The sequence below is a fragment of the Drosophila santomea genome, chromosome 3L, assembly GCF_016746245.2.
Source record: "Drosophila santomea strain STO CAGO 1482 chromosome 3L, Prin_Dsan_1.1, whole genome shotgun sequence".
In the NCBI taxonomy this organism is placed as follows: Eukaryota; Metazoa; Arthropoda; class Insecta; order Diptera; family Drosophilidae; genus Drosophila; species Drosophila santomea.
This window is the reverse complement of record NC_053018.2, coordinates 672,141-694,082: the sequence shown is the minus strand read 5'-3', so window position 1 is coordinate 694,082 and position 21,942 is coordinate 672,141. Positions and strand designations below refer to the sequence as shown.

At 49.5% G+C, this 21,942-nt stretch overlaps 4 protein-coding genes across 5 annotated transcripts; 2 read left to right on the top strand and 2 right to left on the bottom strand.

Moving 5' to 3' along the window:
- Positions 1-11,095: 11,095 nt before the first annotated feature.
- LOC120449804 (DNA repair protein Rev1) lies at positions 11,096-15,464 on the bottom strand. 2 transcript variants are annotated; one of them, XM_039632449.2, is made up of 7 exons: positions 15,305-15,464; positions 13,889-15,252; positions 13,126-13,832; positions 13,018-13,083; positions 12,244-12,955; positions 11,533-12,181; positions 11,096-11,214 (listed from the first exon to the last, which is right to left on the bottom strand). In XM_039632449.2, exons 1-6 carry the CDS (start codon positions 15,338-15,340, stop codon positions 12,037-12,039), a joined length of 3,030 nt encoding a protein of 1,009 aa, XP_039488383.1. In that variant the 5' UTR covers positions 15,341-15,464; the 3' UTR covers positions 11,096-11,214; positions 11,533-12,036. The 2 variants fall into 2 exon arrangements, with proteins under 2 accessions (XP_039488383.1, XP_039488384.1); XM_039632450.1 differs by having other exon boundaries at positions 13,018-13,071; positions 15,305-15,355.
- Positions 15,465-15,675: 211 nt separating this feature from the next.
- LOC120449816 (mediator of RNA polymerase II transcription subunit 30) lies at positions 15,676-16,787 on the top strand. The gene has a single exon (XM_039632463.2). The coding sequence runs from the start codon at positions 15,751-15,753 to the stop codon at positions 16,726-16,728; it is 978 nt and encodes a 325-aa protein (XP_039488397.1). The 5' UTR covers positions 15,676-15,750; the 3' UTR covers positions 16,729-16,787.
- Positions 16,788-16,865: 78 nt separating this feature from the next.
- On the top strand, positions 16,866-18,300 carry LOC120449826 (tax1-binding protein 3 homolog). The gene is made up of 3 exons (XM_039632472.2): positions 16,866-17,045; positions 17,203-17,331; positions 17,484-18,300. The coding sequence occupies exons 1-3, from the start codon at positions 16,992-16,994 to the stop codon at positions 17,670-17,672; spliced, it is 372 nt and encodes a 123-aa protein (XP_039488406.1). The 5' UTR covers positions 16,866-16,991; the 3' UTR covers positions 17,673-18,300.
- Positions 18,301-18,502: 202 nt separating this feature from the next.
- Positions 18,503-21,327, bottom strand: LOC120449813 (UDP-glucose 4-epimerase). The gene is made up of 4 exons (XM_039632461.2): positions 20,802-21,327; positions 20,423-20,663; positions 19,313-19,603; positions 18,503-19,252 (listed from the first exon to the last, which is right to left on the bottom strand). The coding sequence occupies exons 2-4, from the start codon at positions 20,660-20,662 to the stop codon at positions 18,731-18,733; spliced, it is 1,053 nt and encodes a 350-aa protein (XP_039488395.1). The 5' UTR covers position 20,663; positions 20,802-21,327; the 3' UTR covers positions 18,503-18,730.
- Positions 21,328-21,942: the final 615 nt, after the last annotated feature.

The following is a 21,942-nucleotide window of genomic DNA, read 5'->3' as shown; positions in this document are numbered from 1 at the left end:
GTGCTTCCGCCATCATTAATAATCCCAATGGCCATATGCTGATATACTGAGGTACTGAGATACTGAGATACAGAGGTACTGGAGCACTGATGCTACCAATACCAGATACTGTTGCTCTTGTTCTTGTTCTGATGTTGCCTGATCTTGTTGCTGTCATTTCGCTGGGACTTTTAATTTATTTATGGTTTGGCCTTTGCCGCATTCAACTGCCAATGGCAACTGGCCAATCTGGATGGGATGTAACTGCAGGATTCAAGATCCAAGATCCACCAGCATCCAGTGTTCAGTGTCCAGTGTCGAGTGTCCCCCTAAATGGCAATTAAGCAAACAATTTATAGCGAAAATGTTCGATTTAATTAATGTTTGGGCTGCACGCAGAAATTAGCAAACACATGTGCCATTCGGCAAAGGAAAAGCTGGGAAGGCACCTCGCTGATGGAGAGCCACCAAGTGGTACTTCTTGGCCAGAAGTTACAGGCCATAAACACGCCAAAATTTCGAGCCGACAGCGCCAGCAATTTAAATAAAACTTTTGCTTAATTGCATCGCATGTGGCTGCCTGCAACTGGGCTGCAACTCTCAACTCTCCGTCTGCGATCGTTAATTTAAATTGAACACATTTAGGACATGGACTTGAATCTTGCAGTAAGACTGGGCCTGGAATTGGAACTGGGATTGGGATTGGGATTGGGATTGGGTTGGTCTGCCTGCCGATGGGTGCTTTAATTGCCATCGAACCCGGAGCTCTCTGCAGAAGTTGGCCCCTTGAGCCGCTAAGCGGCTAAACGATTTCGTTTAATGCAAGTGCCCATCATTTTGGGCCTTTCCACGTGCTGAAAGTGATTTCCTCTGCCTGCCCGCCGGACATTTTGGTCATGGCGAACCGGCAATTAAGGCTCCTTTCGCCTCACCTTCCATTTCGACCGGGGAGTGGGTATCCGAGCCCCTTGCCTAATGACTTTTTAATTGGCCGCTTCGATCGGAGGCGCAGGCAAATGTCCATGCGCAAATAGACTACGGGGATAACTGGTAATTCGAGTCGGAATTGAGCCATCAGTTGACGATGTGCCCGTAATCCGAGACGCCTCCATCTAAGCTCCAATTCGCACTTGGCAACCGATTCGTGTCAGCTGCATCATTAATGTCTCAATTTTTGCCCGTAAATTCATGGCAAAATACACAAAGAACAGAAGCTGCAATCGGAAACGGTAGCCGAAAATCGAGGCCACTCGAATTACAAGTGGCACGCTCTTAACTTGATTTCAAGAGTTACTTTCAGCTGATTTACTAGGAGTCCCAGATCGTATTTTAATTTAGCGACCGAATTTGGGTTGCTCTCAGCATGTTTTTCAAGTTTCTTCTTGATAATTCTCTTCGAAGCCAAACCATTTTATCTTAATGTTTTTTGTCTTTACCCAACCGCAACTAATCACTCACCGAAATCCTTGCCCAAAAACTCATCTTTCTTTGGGCAAAACCCAAAATAACGTTATTTATTTTCCCAATTTCAGCTCATCAATTTCTGCCAACGGAGTTACATCTTCATGCGGCAGAGGCAAGCGGACAAATGATGAGTACGAGGAGTATTTCCGAGGCCCCGAGTTTAGCATCCAGAAATCAGAAATTAAAAGCGGGACACGCAAGGTAAGAAATTCAATTAAGGATCTGTCGTTCTGGGGGCTTTGACATAACTTAGATGCGGCTGGCTCCCACTCGAAATTCGGTATTGGAATCGGGATCGGGATCGGGACCTGGCATGGGACCCCAGCAGGGTGTGGCGCCTATAAAGGACATGGACTCGGAACATGGCCATCGGATGGGAGATCGGAGGAGGCAAGCGCAGCGGGCTTGTGCATTTTAATGCCGCCGACGACGGTGGCATCGATATCGCTATCGATTCCGTGGGGGGAAGGGAAGGGAAGTCGAGGATTGGATGGGATGGGAGATCGGATTGGTCTGTCTGGGACTGGTTGTTTATGCTGGTGTTATTTTCATTGCAAACAAATGATGAGGAACACGCAAACGCACTCAGACGGTCCTTCGTCTGCGCTGGGCCACAGGAATGGAGGCCCCGGGGTCTCAAATTGAAATCACAATGACTTGCGAGGACTTCTGAAGTCCGACTGACTGGCAGGCACATAAATTTCAGCGCAGAGCGAAATTCGAACAAAATTATTGGATGATTTTTATGGTCACTTAAAGTGGGTTTTATGTGGCCCAGGCAGCAGTGAACAGTGCACATAAAAATAAATGGGAAAAGCGCAAGAACTTTCCGGCCTGCTCGTGATTAAAAATATATTTTAAAATTCTGCTAAAATCGATTGCATCTCAATTCTTGGCCGATCGTTCTTTCGTTCGTTCGCTCTTCTCATTTCAATTTCATGTTCAGCATTTTATATGCGCACCGCGCAAAAACGGATAAAATATTTACAGTTTATTAAGGCTTGAAATTTAACGATTGAAATTTATGCGGCACCGCCGAAAAGCCACAAAAACGCGAAAAAGGCGAAATACCATCAGAGTGCTAATGCGTGTTTGATGCGGCTTGCAGGTGTTGAGGCAACCGCGTTTTTTATGATAAGATAGCACCCCAGACCATCGACCCAAAATCGCTGGCTGCTTTAATGAGCCAGCAGGCTCTGTTCTGGGGTGCCCAGCATGGAGCATCCTCCAGCTTTCCACTCAGATTCCACTCAGCAAAAATCGGGATGATTGGCCAGGATATCAGATCACCTCCAAATGCCTTTAGGTTGCCAAAAAGATATATATTCACTTCTTATGATTTATGCTTCACTTTTTAAAAGGTAAATATCGGGAGTAAATAGATTTTTTTCCTGTTTACATCATACATAAACTCCGGCTTGCACTTATCGCTCAAAAGCCGTTCGAATTATGCGAGCAACTCCTTAAAAGTCCAACTCTTGCAAATATGTGCTGGGGATCGGGTTGCGAGCCGCCGTCGCCTGGTGATTGACCAAGTCGTGACTTGGCCTCCCACGTCCCGCCGCCGACTTTTCCTCCACTCCTCTCGGCAAATTGAGTTTGCACTGGGCGCCTTTGTTTGCCAGCCTGCTAGACAAGTGCGTGGGCCAGGCTCCATATTCACTCCAGCCTCAGTCGCGATCGCAGTCGCAGCTGCCTCCAAAGGGTCGCCAGTCTGGATGCCCATTCCCAAGTCGATCCTCCAGGTCCCACTGGCGACATCTGTGATCCTCGGCAGACTCGCCTTTTTAAGGCAAACGCGCCGACAGTCCCCACACACTTCCCCTTGTCTGCGAGGCCTCCATGCGTCCATGTTGTGGTCCAGCTGCACTCCTCCACTTTCGGAGTTGATGTAGTTACATATTCTTTGCTGTGATGTTGGGTGTCTTAGAAGAAGTTCTACAAAAATTGTTAATTTTACTAAATTATATCTAAATACTTAGGAATTGAGAGCCATTTGTTGCAACCAATATATCTTCAATATAGATTAGTTGATAAACAGGGAAACAATAGTTTTTCAATAGCTAAAGTATTCTAGAAAAGTAACCTTTTCAGTCACCGCTCTAGTCACTTGCAACCATCTCTGGTAGTTGCCGCGGAAAATGTTCTGCTTCGTTTCATTTATGGCCATGATGTCTGTGCGATCGTTGCGTGTTTTCCCAACTTGGGTAGCTCTGGTGAGCTGGTGAGCTGGTGATCTGGTGATCTGGTCTTAGTTGCAAGATGGGTGTGGAGTGCTGCTCTGGGGAGTGGGCGTGGCCAGGTGGGAGCTGCGTGGGCCAACTGCAGGTGTTCCCACAGACTGATGGGCGCCATTAGCAGACGCGATGTGGGCGCCGCGGAACGCCCATTTCAATGAAAAGGCGCCAGGAAAAGCGCAGCGGCGATCTTTGATGCGAATTCCTGCGCGGCCTCGTCGCTCGGCAGTATGCAAATTACCCGCGACAGAGACTGGGCGACACTCGGTGACACATAAAACGCAGTTAAAGGTTGGACACTAACTGGTTGTCCGACTGTCGTCGCTCCAAGTGGCTGCTCCAAGTGCAGTGGTATGCCATGTGCCATGGGCAGCAATGTCAAAGGGGAGACACACAATTACGCTAATGGGACACCAATGGCAAATTAATTAGACGCAGTCAACGAAACTGCGAGTGGCTGCACCATAAGTTTAAGCAGCTCTGACAGCGGCGAGAGAAATATTTCTGCAAATCAGTAATGGTTTATGGCAGTGCGGTAATGACGTACTAAACAGATATATTCGATTTGCACACAACATGATATACTTTTTATAGCACCATATATTCACCGAAGTGCACAAGCAGCGGATCCCCAGGAAGAAATCCCTGAGTTTAGCAAAAGTTTCATGCATTTCAGCAACATGATTGCAGGGTAGACCGCTGCAGAAGGCATCTACTAATCAAGTTTAATGGGCAGTGAATCGCGAGCATTGCGCCATCGGACAGGTGTCGATCACAAAGGCGCACTGGATCGCCTTGCTGCCCAGGTGTAATTGGATAGATTCGGTAGCCGTTTGTGGAACCGCCTTCCCGATCGCTAATCGAGTGCAGTTCGAATTGCTGGCGCCGCGGCAACATGTAGATTTCGTTGTAAGCCACGAGCAATAACAATAATGTCCATAATTACAGCCAGAGTCAATGAACAAGCGGCGACAACAATGCCAACAGCAACATGTTCAGCAGCAACAATGGCCAGGTTCTTATCGCTTACAACTTGTTTCGACTTCGATTCCACGGACGACGACGCTGACGCTGACCAACTATGGTCAACGCGCCTAATTTGGCCAACTCGGCGGAGGCATTGTTGTTGCCGATTGTTTAATTGCCCGCGTATGCGGCGCCATAAATGCCGCACAAAAGCCCGCAAACCGAAGGAAGTCGCAGGAAATTGGAGTAGCAGAAAGCCGCGATCCGTAATTGCCGAGGACCGATGCCAATTGATGGCATCGCAAGGATACAGAACCATGTCGCCGGATCCGCAAGTGGATCTGGTTGGATCTGGTGGCTAATGATGGGCCCCTGCCAGCCCATAAAAGTGAAAAGAACATCCACTTGAAGCGCAACCAAAGACGGTCAGCAGATCGCCGTGACTCTGCCAATTGGTGTGAAATTGGCCAAGTGGCTGGGTCGCTGGATCGCTGGATCGCTGGATCGCTGGCTTCCAGGAAGCCGCAACACCCGAGCCGTGTAATTAGGAGTATGTCCGCCTGACCGCCGATCTCGCGGCTGTCGGGGATGTTTAAGGTTGGGGCCCTAAAGCTGTTGCTGCTCGCATTTATCAGTGCAAACAAGCGCTAAGAGGCCGCTTAGCCCAAAATCAAAAGCCGCGAGAGGCGACCCCAAAATGCGATATCAAATTGGAGACTGGAGACCAAACAGGCCAGCTTGCTCAATGTGCGACTATAACTGCGACAGTCAATTCCAATATAAAATACTTCTACTTAACAACCAGTTAAGAACGTTTGTCAGAAATCTCTTTTCTTTAAAAGTGCAATAAATTGTAAATATAGGATGTTTCCACTCATCTCGTTTTATTTTCAGTGACAGATGGCGGTTGCGCTCATCGGGTGTCCACTGTACGCCCTTCGGCAAGGGGACCGATGTTTTATGCCACAACTAATAAGGATAATTGCAACGCCGACTGGGCGTTAAGTGAGCTCAGACGGGCAGTTTCCACTGGGCTCGCGGCTTTGAGCCTTAGTTTTAAGTTGCGCCTTAGCCTCAGCTCCAATTTCGATGCGGAAATTTGACAAATTGCCATCTTGGCGGCTGCGCATGCGCATGTTGCTGCAGTTGCTGCAGTTGCTGCTGCTGCTTTTGGGTTGTTGCTGTCGTGTAAACGGTTGCAGGTGTTTCGGGTGGGCGTGGCCGTTCCGATTTGGACTCGGATTGGGATTGGGATTGGGTTTGGGCATGGGTCTTAGACCCTCGTAGTGCGATCAGTCCGATTTGTATCGCTGTCCAATTAAGCGGCGCAACATGCGGCAGCAACATGTTGCCGCTGTGCGATATTGCTAACGAACCACTGACAATGCAACTGCCGTCACTTTGACACTCCCGCGAAAAAAGCGAGCGAAAAAAACCGGAGGAGAACCGCGAAAAATTCATTACGATTTCGATTTAAGTTGAATAATTATTTATCTAGATAATGCCGACTGCCGACTCTCGACTCTCCGTCGCGGCCTGTGATTCATATCGCCGCAATTGCAGGCGTGTCAGCGGCAACAGTTGTTGCTGCTGCAGTTGTTGCTGCTGCTGCTGCTGCAGTTGCAATCTCGTCCGGCAAATGGCAACGGCCGCTGCTGCCTGACACAAAACAAATAGACTGTCAGTTTATGTAGCGTTTGGTATGACTAAATGCCGCAGTGATTGTGCCGAACGCTCTGCGATTTAGGTGCACGCTGTGGGTGGACGGAGGATAAACGTAATTGCAACGGCAGCAGGAGTGTTAGCTGCCACATGAGATCCCCCACAGGAAGTGCAGCATTTGGCACAACTAGGAATTCAGAGATATCTAAACGATTCGTGTAGCCATTAGCATAGAGCACAGAAGCGGTTAGAAGGCGACACGAGTATATCGCTGATATACAGCTGATGTAATGCCGCGATTAATGTCACAGCAATGTGGCCATATAGGGAGCAGTGCGACTTGGCCTGAACTCTGCCTCTGCGAGTGACGATGGCGATTTGCAGAGAGCCACTGCACCTGTCAGCTGCCATCTGGAGAAACTGGGGGGGGGGGGGGGGAGCATATGTGCTTAGCATATTTCCCAGGTGGAGCGATAGATCGCTAGAGCGGTACAGCGATTCAATTACATTTAGCCGGCTGCACACGACATGTCATTATCGCCCGCCGCAGATCGGATATATATATATGCGATATACTTGCATTTGCTGGCAGGGAGAGGGGAAGGGAGGGGGCGTAATTAAAAATGCGTGAAAGCGCGCAGAATTTTATCTGGCCGCCGCTGAGAGGGACTGGCATAAATCAAAGCGTGGACCAGTTTGCAGCTCAATTGAAAAGGCGAAAAATCAGCAGAAAAACATATAAATAAATAAATAAAGGAAATCCATTGGCGGGCAACGGCAATTTATGTGGCCATAAAGGCGATTAGAGAACCAGGCGAAACGTCAAAAGACAAAATGCGGCGCAAGAAATCGGCAAACCACCATCCAAGTCCGAGTCCAGTTTGCACTTTACACGATTTTGTAATTTATTTCTGACGCTTCGATTGGCGGCGACGGCGGCGGCATTCTAATGGCAAGTGCACACATCTATGGTAAGTGTTGCATATTGCAAGGGGGAAGTTGCTGCCACTGCTGCTGCCACTGCTGCAGTTGCTGATGTTGCTGCTGCTGCGGGGCCGTTGCCACTGGCTGTGTTCACACTTCCAATTGCCAATTTGCATATTTTTGGCATACGTAATGCCGACAACAACAGCAACACATGCAGCAGCAACACATGCGGCAGCAACAACACGAGCATAAATCAGAGCCGCGTTTATATGCCTTATCGCCCGCCAACATCTCCGGCTGGCAATTCATCTCGCACTCAATTTCCCTCCATTCAAGCCATTCCATTCCGTTTCATTCGTTTTGTATTTGTTTACGCGGCGCATAATTAATTCCATTTGCACATGCGAGCGTTGCAAGCGTTGAGCATACGCCGTGTGGACTCGCAGGCGGAATAAAGTCGCGTGACACGGGCGAAATTGAGCCATTAGCTCATAAGCTCGGAATTGAGCTATTTCCTTGCGGAATATGAGCGCAAGATATTAAAGTTTATAATTTAATCAGTTTATTCTGGGTCTTTTCTTTGAGTTTGCTTTATACCACTTTATATTAAAGTGATAGCCTTTTGTGGAGGCTATAGCCATGCATTTAGCTATGCTCACGACGCCAGCTCTATGTTTTTCCATCGAGTGTCTTATCGTTTGAAGTGATTTGCGAACCGCCCCGTTTGAAATTGGTCTCGCCTCATGTGGGTGTCTGCAGCTGGATGGGCTGGCGATTTCCCAGCCTTTGCTGGCCTGGGAAGCTAAGGTGCCACAGAGCTCAATCTCGAAATGCGTGGCCAGTTGCTCCATTGGCCATTGATGCTGCTGATGTGTTTTGACTGCTGCGCTGATTTACGGCCAGCGCCTGCCGAGCGGCAATTTGTTTGGACGTTTAGTTTGGACCAAGGCCACAAACGAGGAGGCAAATTAACGCGCCAGTCGGCACATAACTCGCCGTACGCATAAAACACGTTAAGTAATCAATTGCCGGGACTGGAGACCTGCAAAGCAGCCAAGCAGCGAAATGGCTAAATGGCAAAACGGCAGCCACATAGAACATCCAGGCAAGTGTTCATGGCCAAAGTTGGAGCAAAGCAAGAGCCATTGCCATTGCCATTGCCATTGCCAGCGGCCAGGCAACAATTGCCGCATTTTTAAGGGCCGCGAAACACGTGCAGCTCCTCCTCACTTGCGCGCTTCCTCGATTCCTCCTCGCTTACTCGCTGAAACTTCAAAGTGTCCTGCGGCATAATGCGCTTAATAAACCATGAATCACTGTCCGCGAGGAGGCTGTCAGAGCTTCAGCTTCAGCTGCAGCAGCAGCAGCAGCATCAACATCCCCGCAGCAAGATCGCAGCAGCAACGGCAGCAACAGACGGCCAACATTGATTTTGTCACGACGCAAACACTTTAAAGGCAATTGCTGAAGTGCGCTGCTCTGCTGCTCTGCGCTGCGTCCCTGTCTCCTTTTCAAGTAAATGATGTGCGCATGTGATAAAGGGCCGTCTTGGCCACAAACGAGCTTTGGGCCGGGTTTACTCCTCTCCCTGCTCTCCCCTCCTCTCCTCCTCTCCTCAGCACTTCCCAGCTGGGATCGCCACTCGAGCTGGGGATCTGCCAGACCCTTGTTGCAATCCCTGTTGTCGCCGCTTGAGTGGCATAAAAAACGACTTGCACTTGGACTCGAGCGGGTTCTCCTCCCGCTTCTTCCCCTTCCTAGCCATCTCGCCACCACTCCCACTCCGTCGGCTGGGATCCATGGGGCTATCAACATTCTCAGGTGCGCCTGCGCGGCCTTTGTTTCGGCCACGGCCATTGGGCATCGCCATCGCCTTTGCCTTCGCCTTCATCTTCGCCAGCTTTTGTCAGCTCCTTACTCAGATGGCCGAAAATTAACTGGACATCTACGCCTGCACGTTAAGAAAAAGTGATGACCCCAAACTGCAGTCCCGAAATGAAGCAAAAGAGATTGAAACTCTTTAAACTGTATATATAAAGAGTACTCTAGATAATAATAACGTTTCTCGCAGTGCTTTTATTGGTAACCCTTAGCCCGCCACTGAACTAGTTAAGTTGTTAGCCGTGCCTCGGGGATTTGGCCGGGGTCTCGGGAGTGCAACCCCATCGGATTCTGCAGTTGCAGCGGCCACTGCTGCCCCACTGCGTCGCTGCCCATCCCGGCGAGGCATCATTAATCAGTTTGGGTTCATCAGCGGCAACATGGTTCATTAGCTTTGGTTGCTTGCTGCTGTTGCAGTTGCAGTTACTGCAGCAGTTGCTGTTGCTGATGTTGCCGCAGTGCCCGTTTGGCGGCCTGCTGTCGACGATTCTAATCATAAGGCACAGCACCAGGAACGAACTTGGGTCTCCGTTTCCACGGCTCTCCTCTGCCGCCGGCCAAGTTAATTGGCTAGAAGTTTTGCATAGACCTCTGTGTCTATGCCGAGCTCAACCTCAGCTGCAACTTTGGCGGCTGCGGCTGCGGCCAAATGCGAATCGTCTGCCGCTACTTATTTGGTAGCAGCCGAAACCGCAGCAACCTCGGGATCTATCAGCATCTGAGCCTCGAATCCTCGGTGGACTCAGCATACACACTCACATGGCACATAGGGCTCAAACCATACAGCATATAGCATATAGCAAAGCTCTGGCAGGGATCTTGTCGCATAGTCACGTCCGATAATGCTGACAGTTTCCAGCTGCTCCGGCAGCTACTGCTGTTTGCTGGCTTGGTTGTTGGGTTGTTGGGTTGTTTAACTGACTGCACGAGCGTGGGAATAAAGCTGGCAGCACGCTGGGACTCCGACTTGGCCGCCTGTTGCTACCGACTGCCCACACTCACCACTCACCACTCACCCATCACTGCACCGATATTTGTCCATCTGCTGAAACGTACAAAGTAAACTGTAGTTTTTCTAGCTAGCTGTCAAGTCACTTTACTCAAATCTATCGTATTTAAGTTTACAATGTGTGGTGACCGCTCCCACTTCCTTAGCTTTTCGGTCACAATAAGCAGGGCTATAAAGTATGGCTGTCTATTATGAAAAGTACATGGGAATTACACGGGAATAACCCGTGTAAAAAGAACTCAGCACTCCCTACAATCTGAGCACCTCACCTGACCACTTCACTCCACTCCAAACCAAAACCAATCCAAACCTGCCGCCGTGGAGTCGTTGACAAATCGCGTCGGCAGCCAACAAGTCTATCAAGACTTGACAACATTTGCATCTGGTCCGGCCCAACTCGAGATAACTCGACCACATCGTGGGGCAACTTGCTGCAACTGCTGCTGCATGAGGCTGCATGTTGCTGCTACCGAGTTCCGCGACGACAGGATGCATAAAATTTATGAAACAACGACGCCTTTTGCGCACATAATTAAATCAGACAAAGCGTAGCTCATGTAAATCCCGAGTGCCGGGTGCAGCCCATTTCATCTCATCTCATCCCCAACCTAACCCAACCCATCCCATCGCATCCAAAGCCAACCCACAGAGACACCAGCCACATGGCCACCGGATGCTGAGCCAGAAATGCAGCTTGACTATTTTTAATTACCGGGCAACATCTGCTCCATCTCGAGCTCCAGCTGCCAGCCAAAGTGGGGTGGCCTTCAGTGATGGACACATAGTGGTGAGAATTGCATGCCGAGTAAAAAATCACTTAGCCAAACTACTCTGGAAATAGATAGTGAAAATAATAATAAAACGGGGTTGATTAATGCAAAACAAAAATATGCTAAATTATTATATGATCTAGTAAAGTTTAATAATGTTGAATGAAATTCAGTACATATTATTTCCTGTATGGTCTGTAGTTTATAGAGCTCATTGATCAGCTCTAACCATATAGATTCTGAAAAGAGGCATCTTCCTGGGTTTTCCCACCTCTGGCTTCCTGGCAGGAGCACTCTAATTGTTGTGGTTGTCATGCGGCTGCGGATGGGAAGAGATGGGTTGGGATGGGCTTGGATTGGAGCAGGTGATCGCTGGCTGTTCAGAAAGAACCGAGAACACATGAAACAAAACCAAACCTAACACTAAAATTTACGAATAATCTAAAAACTCTAATAAAACTTTGACATTGCCTTTATATTCCGCATAACTCCGTCAAAATTCCCTAATAAATGAATTGTTTTAAGCAAGCTAATGCGCTTTTCTGCGAGTGTAGGCATGCCGCATGCGAATCAATTACATATTACAGCCGTCGCAGCGATTAACTGCAGTGACTTTAGAGAACTGTTCAACACTAACCTGTTCGAGTCGTCGATGCCGCTTTCATTAAAGTGCAAATTATGACTTGCCAGTTCCGCCAGGTGTTGTGCCCGCCTGGCCTATTTGTCTTGAGTGGCCGCTCCTCGGTGGGAACGAGCCACCCGGCGGTGGCTCAGTGGTTCAGTTAGTGGCGGGGCTCTGCCCTTTGCGTATGAAGTTATCAACGCCATCGTCGCTGCGGCCACAGCCCCACTTCATTTGCCCATTTGCCGCACTTGCCACATTAATTGCTACCTATGCCCGGAGTTGCAGATGAATCGCAGGCAGCGGGCTTTAGATCTATATTTAGGCAGTGCTGAGAACTGGAAAGGTATTTGATGTGTGTAACATTTATTAAAAATGATAACCAGAGATCAACAAGTCAGTTATGTATTCTGGATTGAATCCTTTATCTTTTTGGCTCGAATTAATGGCAATGAAATAACTTATGCATAAAATTACTCCCATGTGGCTTTGCAAACAAAATCCAACATGTTCAGGTCACTAAGTGCACTTCATGCAGCGAATGTTCTCAATGAAGAGCAGATTGTAGCCCTCTGTCTCGAACATTTGGCTCTGGATATTCTCCTCAATGTGCTTGTATGCCAGGTGCCAGCAGCAGGAGCTGCTGCGCTTCGCATTGATGATGCTGCAAGACAAATGTAGCTAAATTTGTGGAGAAACTGCAAAGGTTTAGATCAAACTCCTTACCGGCACAAGTACTTCATCACATCGTACATGCGGTTCAGTTGGTCGCCGCTAATCATATGGGAGACCTGCTGGTGAATGAGGTCCACGTCCGTCGGCTTGGGCACCTCCTCGCGACTGACCCACTGGTTCAGCAAGTCCTTGTAGTTGGCGCCCATCAGCAGCTCCGGCACCTCGGGCACCTCGGGCACCTCCTTGGGCTTTGCGATGATCTTAAGGATATTGGGATGCACGAACTTGGGCAAATCCTCAATGTAGTCGGCCACTATCTGATCCGATCGGATAACCTGCTTCTGCTCCTTGCGGTCCGTACGCTTTTGCATTCTAGCCACAGCCGCCCGGGAAGTAGATGGCTTAAGATCGCTGGCGTTTAGCGGGCTCACGTTGGGTGAGCGGTTGGCTTTTGATAAGGGCGGTGAGTTGAGGGTCGGATAACGTGGAGGAGCCGGTTTCCTAACCTTTCCATCGCACTCGGCTATGGACAGGTACTCCTCTCTATGGGCCAACACCTCGAGGCGTATATCCTCCGGCAGCTGTGCCAAGACATCCTCATCCAGCTGTGGTTCAATGGGTTCTACCTGAGTTTTCGGCTTTGGCTTCTCTTCGTTCAGCTGGTCACGTTTCCTGCTCACCGCCGCTGCTGCCGTGAGCATACTGATCACATTCCTGGGCTCTCGGGGTTTGGGTTTAGCTTCAACCACTGCTGGTTTGTTGGCTGCAGATAGACATAAAGGTCTTACATATGCTGGAAAGTTTACCATTCTTCGGCTTGAATACCTTTATCATCGCTTATGGACTTCTCGGCAACTGCTCCTTGGGTTACAGGTTTATCTACAAGTTTATCTATATTTTAATAATTTGGGTGTACAAAACTGGTTGGAATACCTTTCTTCATCTCGGACATTTTGCCGAACATCTGCTTGATGATGTTCTCCTTCCGAACCTCGCTGGCATCCTCCAGCTTAGTGAGGTGTATGCCGATGCCACGCAGCTCGTGTGGCGGTAGATCGGCTTCCTTCATCAGGTTGAGGACCATCGAGGTAATTACATTAACATCATCCGTGGCATGTTTGATCAGTAAGGACTTGTTGATGGTGTCGCAAACGCCGTGGCCCATGTATTTCGAGGTTTCGACTGGCGCTTCGGCGGCGCGCACCATGATCTTCAGGTTGATCGATCTGGCCTTGCGCTTGATCTCAACCAGACGCTTTGTAACCTCCTCGCTGAGCTGGCGCAGAAATTGCTCGCACTCGGCGGCTTTGGTAAAGCGAATGCCGAAGTTCATTTCGGCGGAAACTGTTTTGCGGGTCTGCTCATAAGCCAAAGGACGATCATCGATTCCCTTGCAGTTCTGGAACAAATTCTGCCCGAGCTTCTTGCCCAGCACCGTTTCCAGCTTCTCCAGCGAAGAGTTCTGCACATCTCCGCAATTATGGAGTCCCGCCAGCTTGAGCTTGTGGCTCATGCTGCTGCCCACTCCCGGCAGTAGTTCCAAAGACATCGGCGCCATATACGCCAATATATCCTTCTTCGCATCCAACAAGAACTGGCCGTTCGGCTTGGCCTCCTTGGTGGCCATACGTGCCAGTAACCTGTAATAGTAGTTATATAGAATATATAGTAATCTTAAGAGTAATTTGTTACTCACTTGTTGCCTGCCACACCTGCTGAGCACGGACATCCCGTCTTGGTGTGGACCTCCAGCCTGAGATGACTCACGAAAGCCATCACATCAACATTGAGTTCGCCGACCAGATCGGTTAGCTCCACAAACATCTCGTCGCAGCTCACGGCCTCGATGTTCAAGGTGTACTGGGCCACAGTGTCGTACAGAGTGGAAGCCACCTCCTTGTAGCCCTCGAAGTCATAGGGAATCGTCTTAAGCTCCGGACAAAGCTTCAGGGCCTGGCCCACAAACATGCCATTGCGGATGCCCTTCTCGCGAGCCTCGTAGCTGCAGGAGGCGATCTCCGAGAGCGACATTTTCTTCTCGAAGCCCGAGCGCACCTTTTCCGCCTTGTCGCCATCGTGGAATTGGTGCTCGAAGCGCTGGGCAAAGAGTTCCAGCTCTGCCTTTCTGTCCGCCTGCGGATGCACCGGCACATCGGTGGCTGCGTTGCCTCCCTTCGAGTGGGTCACCGCGATGGGCTGCCCACGAAGCTCGGGACGGGCTCTCAGGCCCACGGACACAAAGAAGCAGTCCATGTCGATGTGCATCACATAGCGCTCCGAGCCATTTCGCTCGGCTCTTGCGAGGGACTTCAGTGTCTCCCTCTTGGGAAAGCCTTTGTCGCCGTGATCCAGACGCAACTGGCAGACGTACTGCTTGAAGCCCGCGCCCAGAGTGGCGATGTGATGCAGCCGGGAGTTCTTGTAGAATTCACTCAGGAAGTTGGGATCTGCGGCTGTGCGCGCGGTGGTCGAGTTGCTAGTGGTGGTGGATAAGTTAGTGATCTTGCTCTCTGATACACTGGCCTCCTTTGCTGGCGAAGTGGCCACTGCCTGCTGCAGCTCCTTAAGAATGCCGCCGAGCTCCAGTTGCATTTCATCCTTGGAAGAGTCCACCTTCATTGGCGTTTTAGCTTTCGGCGGCTCCACATCCACATCCAATTTGCTCTCATTCGCGCTGCTGTCCTTGGGCTTCCCGAAGATGAGCTTGGGCTGCGAAGTCTTCTGGTTGGTGTACAGCAGATAGGGCTTGTAGTCCACTATCTTCCCTTTTGCCAGGCAATCCACCACCCACTTGGCGCCGATGAACTTGCTCAGATTCATGTTCCGGACCTTGACGTCCGGCAGCACGGAGGCTATTATGTACGTCGTGTGGCTCCGTTCGTAGTGGTGGAAGGTGCCGCCATGCACCATCATGATCCGCTTCAGTTCATCCGCCGAAGGGTCGGTCCGCCCGTTCACAAATATGGAGATGCCTTCGAACAAGTCCGACTTGCGAAATGGATCGCTGGCGGCGGCGAACTGCTCCTCCAGTTTCGATTTCTTGGCCTCGAAGTAGCCGCCCTGGAAAAAGAGGGTTTCGTTGATCCATTTTAGCAGTTTATTAACAGCTTACCCATTCACTAAAACCATTATCTTCGTTGCGGGCCATTTTTAAACGTTTAAATGCATGGAAAAGCTAAAATTGAATTTCACCAATGCCGCTCAGCTGACGCAGTGAACCTAATGTTTTTGCGCCCGTCTGGCAACTCTGTTTTCGCATGGCCGCGTTCGTTTCCAACTTAGCAGGGGGTTTTCATTAAAATATTTACTAATTTAATTTAATTAATCGCCGGATTAAAATTAGTAAAAATACTCAGATTCAATCCAGTAAGAGGTACTAGCATTCAAGGATCGGTTTTTTAAAACCCCCGACTTTTCTACACAGCTGCTTGCGAGCATACACTTTTGGCGTTGTCCAGCACTTACGTTTTGCTTTGTGTTATCGACAACAGTGTCATTTGCCGTTTATCGCTTATCGTTCTGCGTGATATTTTGTTTATCTTGTGAGAAATTTTCGAGATGTGGAAGTACGGCCAAAACCAGGGTAATCAGGGACCTGCGGGCGGCGGCGGAGGAGGCGGTGGCCCCAACATGATGCCCATGGGCGGATTCGGCATGCAGCACGGCAACATGCAGCAAATGCACATGTCGCCGCAACATCAACAGCAACAACAACAAATGGGCATGATGGGCGGACCGGGCGGCATGCAGATGAATCCCCAGGGACCTGGAGGTCCAGGCGGCCTGATACCCGGCATGTCGCCGCAGCACCAGATGCAGCAACAGCAACAGCAGCAGCAGCAGATGATGCAGCAGCAAATGATGGTGCCCCAGCAAGGAGTGGGCGTTGGAGTGGGAGCGGGTGTGGGCATGGCCGGCGGCTTGGGAATGGGCGGAGGAGGTGTTGTTCCCCAGCAGCAGCAGCAACAGCAACCCCAACAAAACATGCCACAGCAGAACATGCCCCAACAGCAGCAGCAACTCAATCCGGGTGCAGGAGTTCCGCCTGGTGGAGCCGGGGGCAACAACAACATGCTGGCCATCTCGCAGCAAAATCCACACAAGGAGATCAACATTGTGCAGCTGTCCCGTCTCGGCCAGGAGACCGTGCAGGACATCGCCTCGCGCTTCCAGGAGGTCTTCGCCTCCCTCAAGAACATCCAGCCCACCTCGCACAGGGACAACAACACGGAGAAGAAGGTGCAGGAGTACTTCCGCACCATCCGGCTGCTCTTCAAGCGGGTGCGCATCATCTACGAGAAGTGCAACGACGCCGGCATGGATTACATGAGCGCCGAGAGTCTGATTCCCTACCGCGACGAGCCGGAACCGAGAATCGAGCCATCGCAGTGCGATGAGTACCGAAAGGTGCTGCAGGAGAACCACGAGCTCATCGAAACCGTCAAGCTGAAGAACAGGCAGCTGCGCGAGATCATCGACCGGACGCGCATCATCATCTGGGAGATCAACACCATGCTGGCCATGCGGCGCTCATAGGCTTACAGAATCTAGACATGTAATAAAGTATAAATAAAACTAAGAAACAAAGCCAAAAAGCAATTTATAAATTTAAAAATTAGCGGCAATCGCAAGGCAGTAATCGCATCAGTGCTGCGACCTATCGATTTTCGACCATCGATAAATGGTGGCGAGGAAGAAGCAGAGTTTGTTGTGGGCGACAATTTGAAGACGAATTTAGCAGCGGAAAATTAAAGTTTAGCTAATCTAGCAAATTAAAGTTAATCAAAACATCGGCAGACATGGCGAAAATGGCATTCCAGCACCAGGCCGGCACGGCGATGGAGTGTTTGAGCGTAAGTGGCGACTGAACTAAACCTGGCTCACACGCACACTCGCCTGCGTGTGTATAGGTGAAATTGGGTCGCTGGAGAGTACAAAACAACAAAAAAAAAACAAGACACTTTCAAACTCAACGAGCAATAGATGAAATGTGACTCACAATTCCCACAGATACCCATCACGCTGCACAAGGAGAAGGACTACGACCAGGAGGGACGCGAGATCCTCAAGTGCGGCTTCAAGATCGGCGGGGGCATCGACCAGGACTACAAGAAGAGCCCGCAAGGATACACGGATTATGTGAGCAACTTGGGCCACTAACACCTTAGAACCTAATTCTAGGCATAAAAGGGAGCTGAATCTGATGGCTATCCTTAAAAGTGCAAGAATTTGGTCTAAGCTCCGCTTGCTTCAGTTCACAATGTTACAACACCTTTTCCATTTGAAAACAGGGCATCTATGTGACGGAGGTGCACGAGGGCAGTCCCGCCGCCCGCGCAGGTCTGCGGATCCACGACAAGATCCTGCAGTGCAACGGCTACGACTTCACCATGGTCACCCACAAAAAGGCCGTGAGCTACATCCGGAAAAACCCGATACTCAACATGCTGGTGGCCCGCAAGGGCGTGACCTCCACATAAGTGGTGCTCGGAGCGGGGTCTCCACGGACCACAGCAGTATTTAAGCGGCATTTAAACTATCCCCTCCAGCGCCCCTCGGGGCCAAGGATCTCTTTGCCTCCTGCAACCTATGCGAATACTTAGATATACCAACCATATTATAACATACCATTATACATATATTCATTACGCATGCATATCGCGCACACATGTAGCCAGCCGTAAACGTAGCACCACCTAGTAATGCTTCTTGTTGAATTCGATTTCGCATTTCTTTGCCTCTCCAATCCACAATCTATCACTTGTTGAACGAATCGCCAAGCTCCTGAGCATAAAACAGATTGCCAAATACCGATATAAACAAACAATCCCAGAACAACAACAACAACCGACTCGAGTATAAACAATTTTGTACTTTTATACATACGTGCAGACCATTCCAAAACCAAACTGAAGCAGCAGACGAACGCAGAGTTGTTGAAACGAACATACATTCATAGTAAATACTTGTGATAAATGACTTTAACTGTGCAGATACAAATGTGCGAGGAAAGCGCATCACTTAAGTTTAAAATTGAGTTTTTAATGTTATATTGCATTTGAATAAATGTTTGCTAAATAAATGTGCGAGCTAGATGTCTTCTTGTAATTTTAGTGCACTTAATGGGATGTATTGACTGAGATCGGACTAATTGTGCACCTGTGTGTTTACCCAGGCAAATGTTTTTCCTATGTTACTGCCAAGGGAAAACCGCCAGTGCCACCTTGTGTACGACCTTAATTACGCGATTGCGCCAATTGGTACGCGTCTATGATGCCAGCGGACAGCGAACGCGTAAGTGAGCAGCAAATTACATGACAACAGCGAAAAGCCTTTTTAATTACAAAGTACTTTGGATTACATACATACGCACACTTGCACACATCGAAATGGGCGAATACTACACGAAATTTGGAAAGAAATATACACATCTAGAGGCAAATAGAAATTGCTACCTGAGCCATCATCAGGTGTAGTAACTCAGGAACTTGCAGAACGGCAGAAACGAGGCAAGACAGCAAGACAGCAGCTAGCAGCTCTACTTGTTGGCATACCCGTTGGGGTTTTGGCTCTGCCAGCGCCACGTGTCCTCGCACATCTTGTCGATGCCGCGCTCGGCCTTCCAGCCCAGCTTCTGATCCGCCAACGTGGCGTCCGCATAGCAAGTGGCCACATCTCCGGACCGTCGGTCCACCAGCGTGTAGTTGACCTTCTTGCCGGAGGCCTTCTCAAACGCCTTCACCATGTCCAGCACCGAGTAGCCCACGCCGGTGCCCAGATTGTAGGCAAAGAAGCCCGTCTCCGCGATGTTGCGCAGCTTGTCCAGCGCCTTCACGTGTCCCTCGGCCAGGTCCACGATGTGGATGTAATCGCGCATCCCGGTGCCGTCGTGCGTGGGAAAGTCGCTGCCGTAGACACTCAGGCTGGGACGTCGGCCCACGGCCACCTGGGCGATGTAGGGCATCAGGTTGTTGGGCTCGCCGTTCGGATCCTCGCCAATCCGCCCGCTGATGTGGGCACCCACCGGGTTGAAGTAGCGCAGCGAAACAACGGCCCAGCGCTGAAAGAGCGATATCTTTAGTACCGAACTTATGGTCATCGGACAAGAATGACAACCTACCTTGTCTGACTTGCAGAGATCCTTGAGAATCTCCTCGGTGAAGTATTTGGTCTTGCCGTAGGGCGATGTGCAGTTGCCCGTGGGATGCTCCTCGGTCACGGGCAGGAACTTGGGTTCGCCGTAGACGGTGGCGCTGGAGCTGTACACGAACTTGAACACATTGTTGTCGGCCATCGCCTCCAGCAGGACATTGGTGCCGGTCATGTTGTTGTGGTAGTACTGCAGTGGGATGCGGCAGGACTCGCCCACGGCCTTCAGGGCGGCAAAGTGGGCCACCATGTCGATTTTGTGCTGAAAGGGATAGCAATATACTTATTATTTTGGAAAATCCATATATGCAATAACAATCTCTAATCTTCCTTAATCACAAGGATATTACAACTTATATACGTATTGTACAATTTCATATTAATTAAATAATATAACTTTGATTTCAAGGTGATTTAATAACAATTAAGCGATTTATAAATAGCTGTGATAGTGCTGATTAGGTAGAATTCAGTTGAAAAAAAATATTGCTTATACTACTCAGTAATCAGTACGCGTAAGCACAAAGCTATGACCATTTAGAGTTGAATAGAAATATGAAAAACATTCAAGTATCAACCTAAAGTTTGGGCTAAGAAACTAAGATATTTCATGGCTATTTAGGCAACAACGTGCATTTTAATAATGTTTATCATATTTAAATAAACGTCGATGGCTAACGAAACATCACCATTCATTGAACATCTCAAGAATGCGTGAAAACCTGCTCGAGTTGGCGAATTCTGTTGGTTATCAGTCGATGTAAACACTGCAATCTGGACTGCCTACAATCTGGAGTGCAGTGTACGTGCCCGGGAGCTGCTTTAGATGTGGATGTGGATGCCAGCGCACCAACTCGAATGCGACCTCGCCATGTGGGTCTTTCATTCAGGGTCGATCAGCGCGGCGGTTCGTCGGAAGTGCCCCACCACTTGAGCAAACAACAAAACGAGCGCGAACGAGAGAAAAGCTGATAGCGCGCATGCCAGATAAGCTTGATTGAATGGTATCCAGTTGGCACATTTAGCCCAGAACCTACGAACTGCTGACGTGCCAGCGAAACATCTGTACATATGTGCTCACCTCCTGGAAGACGGAGCGCACTTGCTCCCTGTCCGTGATGTCCACCCTATAGAAGTTGACCTTCTTGCCGGTGATCTCCTGCACCCGGCTGAGCGCCTCCGGCAGCTTGGCGCCGCTGCTGTAGGCGTTGCACAGGTTGTCCACGCAGATGACGTTGTAGCCCGCGTTGAGCATCTCCAGAACCGTGTGGGAGCCAATGTAGCCGGCTCCGCCGGTGACCAGTACCGTGGGTGGGGCCATCCTAAGTGGCGAAACGGGAAAACACACGAAATTAGGCCACACGAGTAAGGCGAGTTGAGTGAGTTCCCATTGACGTCACCAAAATCGTTCGGCAGGCGTGCGAAACAGCCGTCTGCCTGGCGAAAAACGGGTAACTCACCTGTTTACAGGTGATTATGGTAGAGAAGCCCCGCTCAGTGATTCAGATTGGCTCTGGCGTCTAGAGACGTGCCCTTGAAACAATTCCGATGCCTAAAAACGCCTCTGATCTCCGACGAGATTGCAGATGATGTAGATGGCGTAGATGGTGTGTGGATGAAGATGCCAAAGATCGCTGACCGTTGAGTGCTATCGCTTGCTAACCCGTTTCGTGCACTCTTCCTCATTCATCTGTGTTGTCGTACGTCTGTTTTGATCTGCGGTCGCTGGCCAACTGAACCGCCGCCTCTCCACGGCGCCTATTTAACTTTAACTTGTTCTCCGTTCTCCGAAGGCAACGCGCACTTCTTATCAGTGCGTGCGCTGCTGTCACTTGAATTCAACTGCTAACTGCTCGCTGACTTGGTCGCCGGACTGCCGAGGTCACCTCGAAGTGCATCCTTATCGCCGCTGACCGTTGACCTCCGATTCCCTGCCCATTTATGCAATTTCCAGGTGCTCTTCACTGCGCTCTCCGAATAAAAGTAAACAAAGTCGCGGCGTTGCCACGCGACGTGGCTCGTGCGGCGCTGCCACATCCGCCGACTTTATATCCGTCTGGCCCGGCCTCGACAACTTTCGTGGCTGCCTATCGATATGCACATTTTAAAGCCAAAATTGCGCTCATATCGGTGTTTGAATTTTAACAACATTCTGAAGAAGCTTATAAAAGTGTTACACGTTCGAAAACAAACTGGAACTTTACATTGCAATGCGGATTAAATCTCGAATCGTAATTAAGGCGGACAACACAAGTGAATAGACAAAAGAACACAAAAATCACAATGCCATATAACGCATTCTGTCCCCACTTGATTTTTTTGTATATGACCTGGCATCACTGCCACCCGCTTCTGTAAACTTACATGTAGATAAATTGTAATTTTACATGACTGATTAACGGCAAAGATTCAAATTTAAATGTAACACATTTTTCACTCGAGAACTCGACGTTTGATAACAAAAAGCTGAAACACTAAACTAGAATCGCATTGCGGACAGCTTTTTGGTGACCCAAATTCTGATCAAATCTTTAATGATAAGCGGAAGTGCATGTGCTCAATACGCAATGGAAAAGACCTCAGAATGTTTACAACTTAATT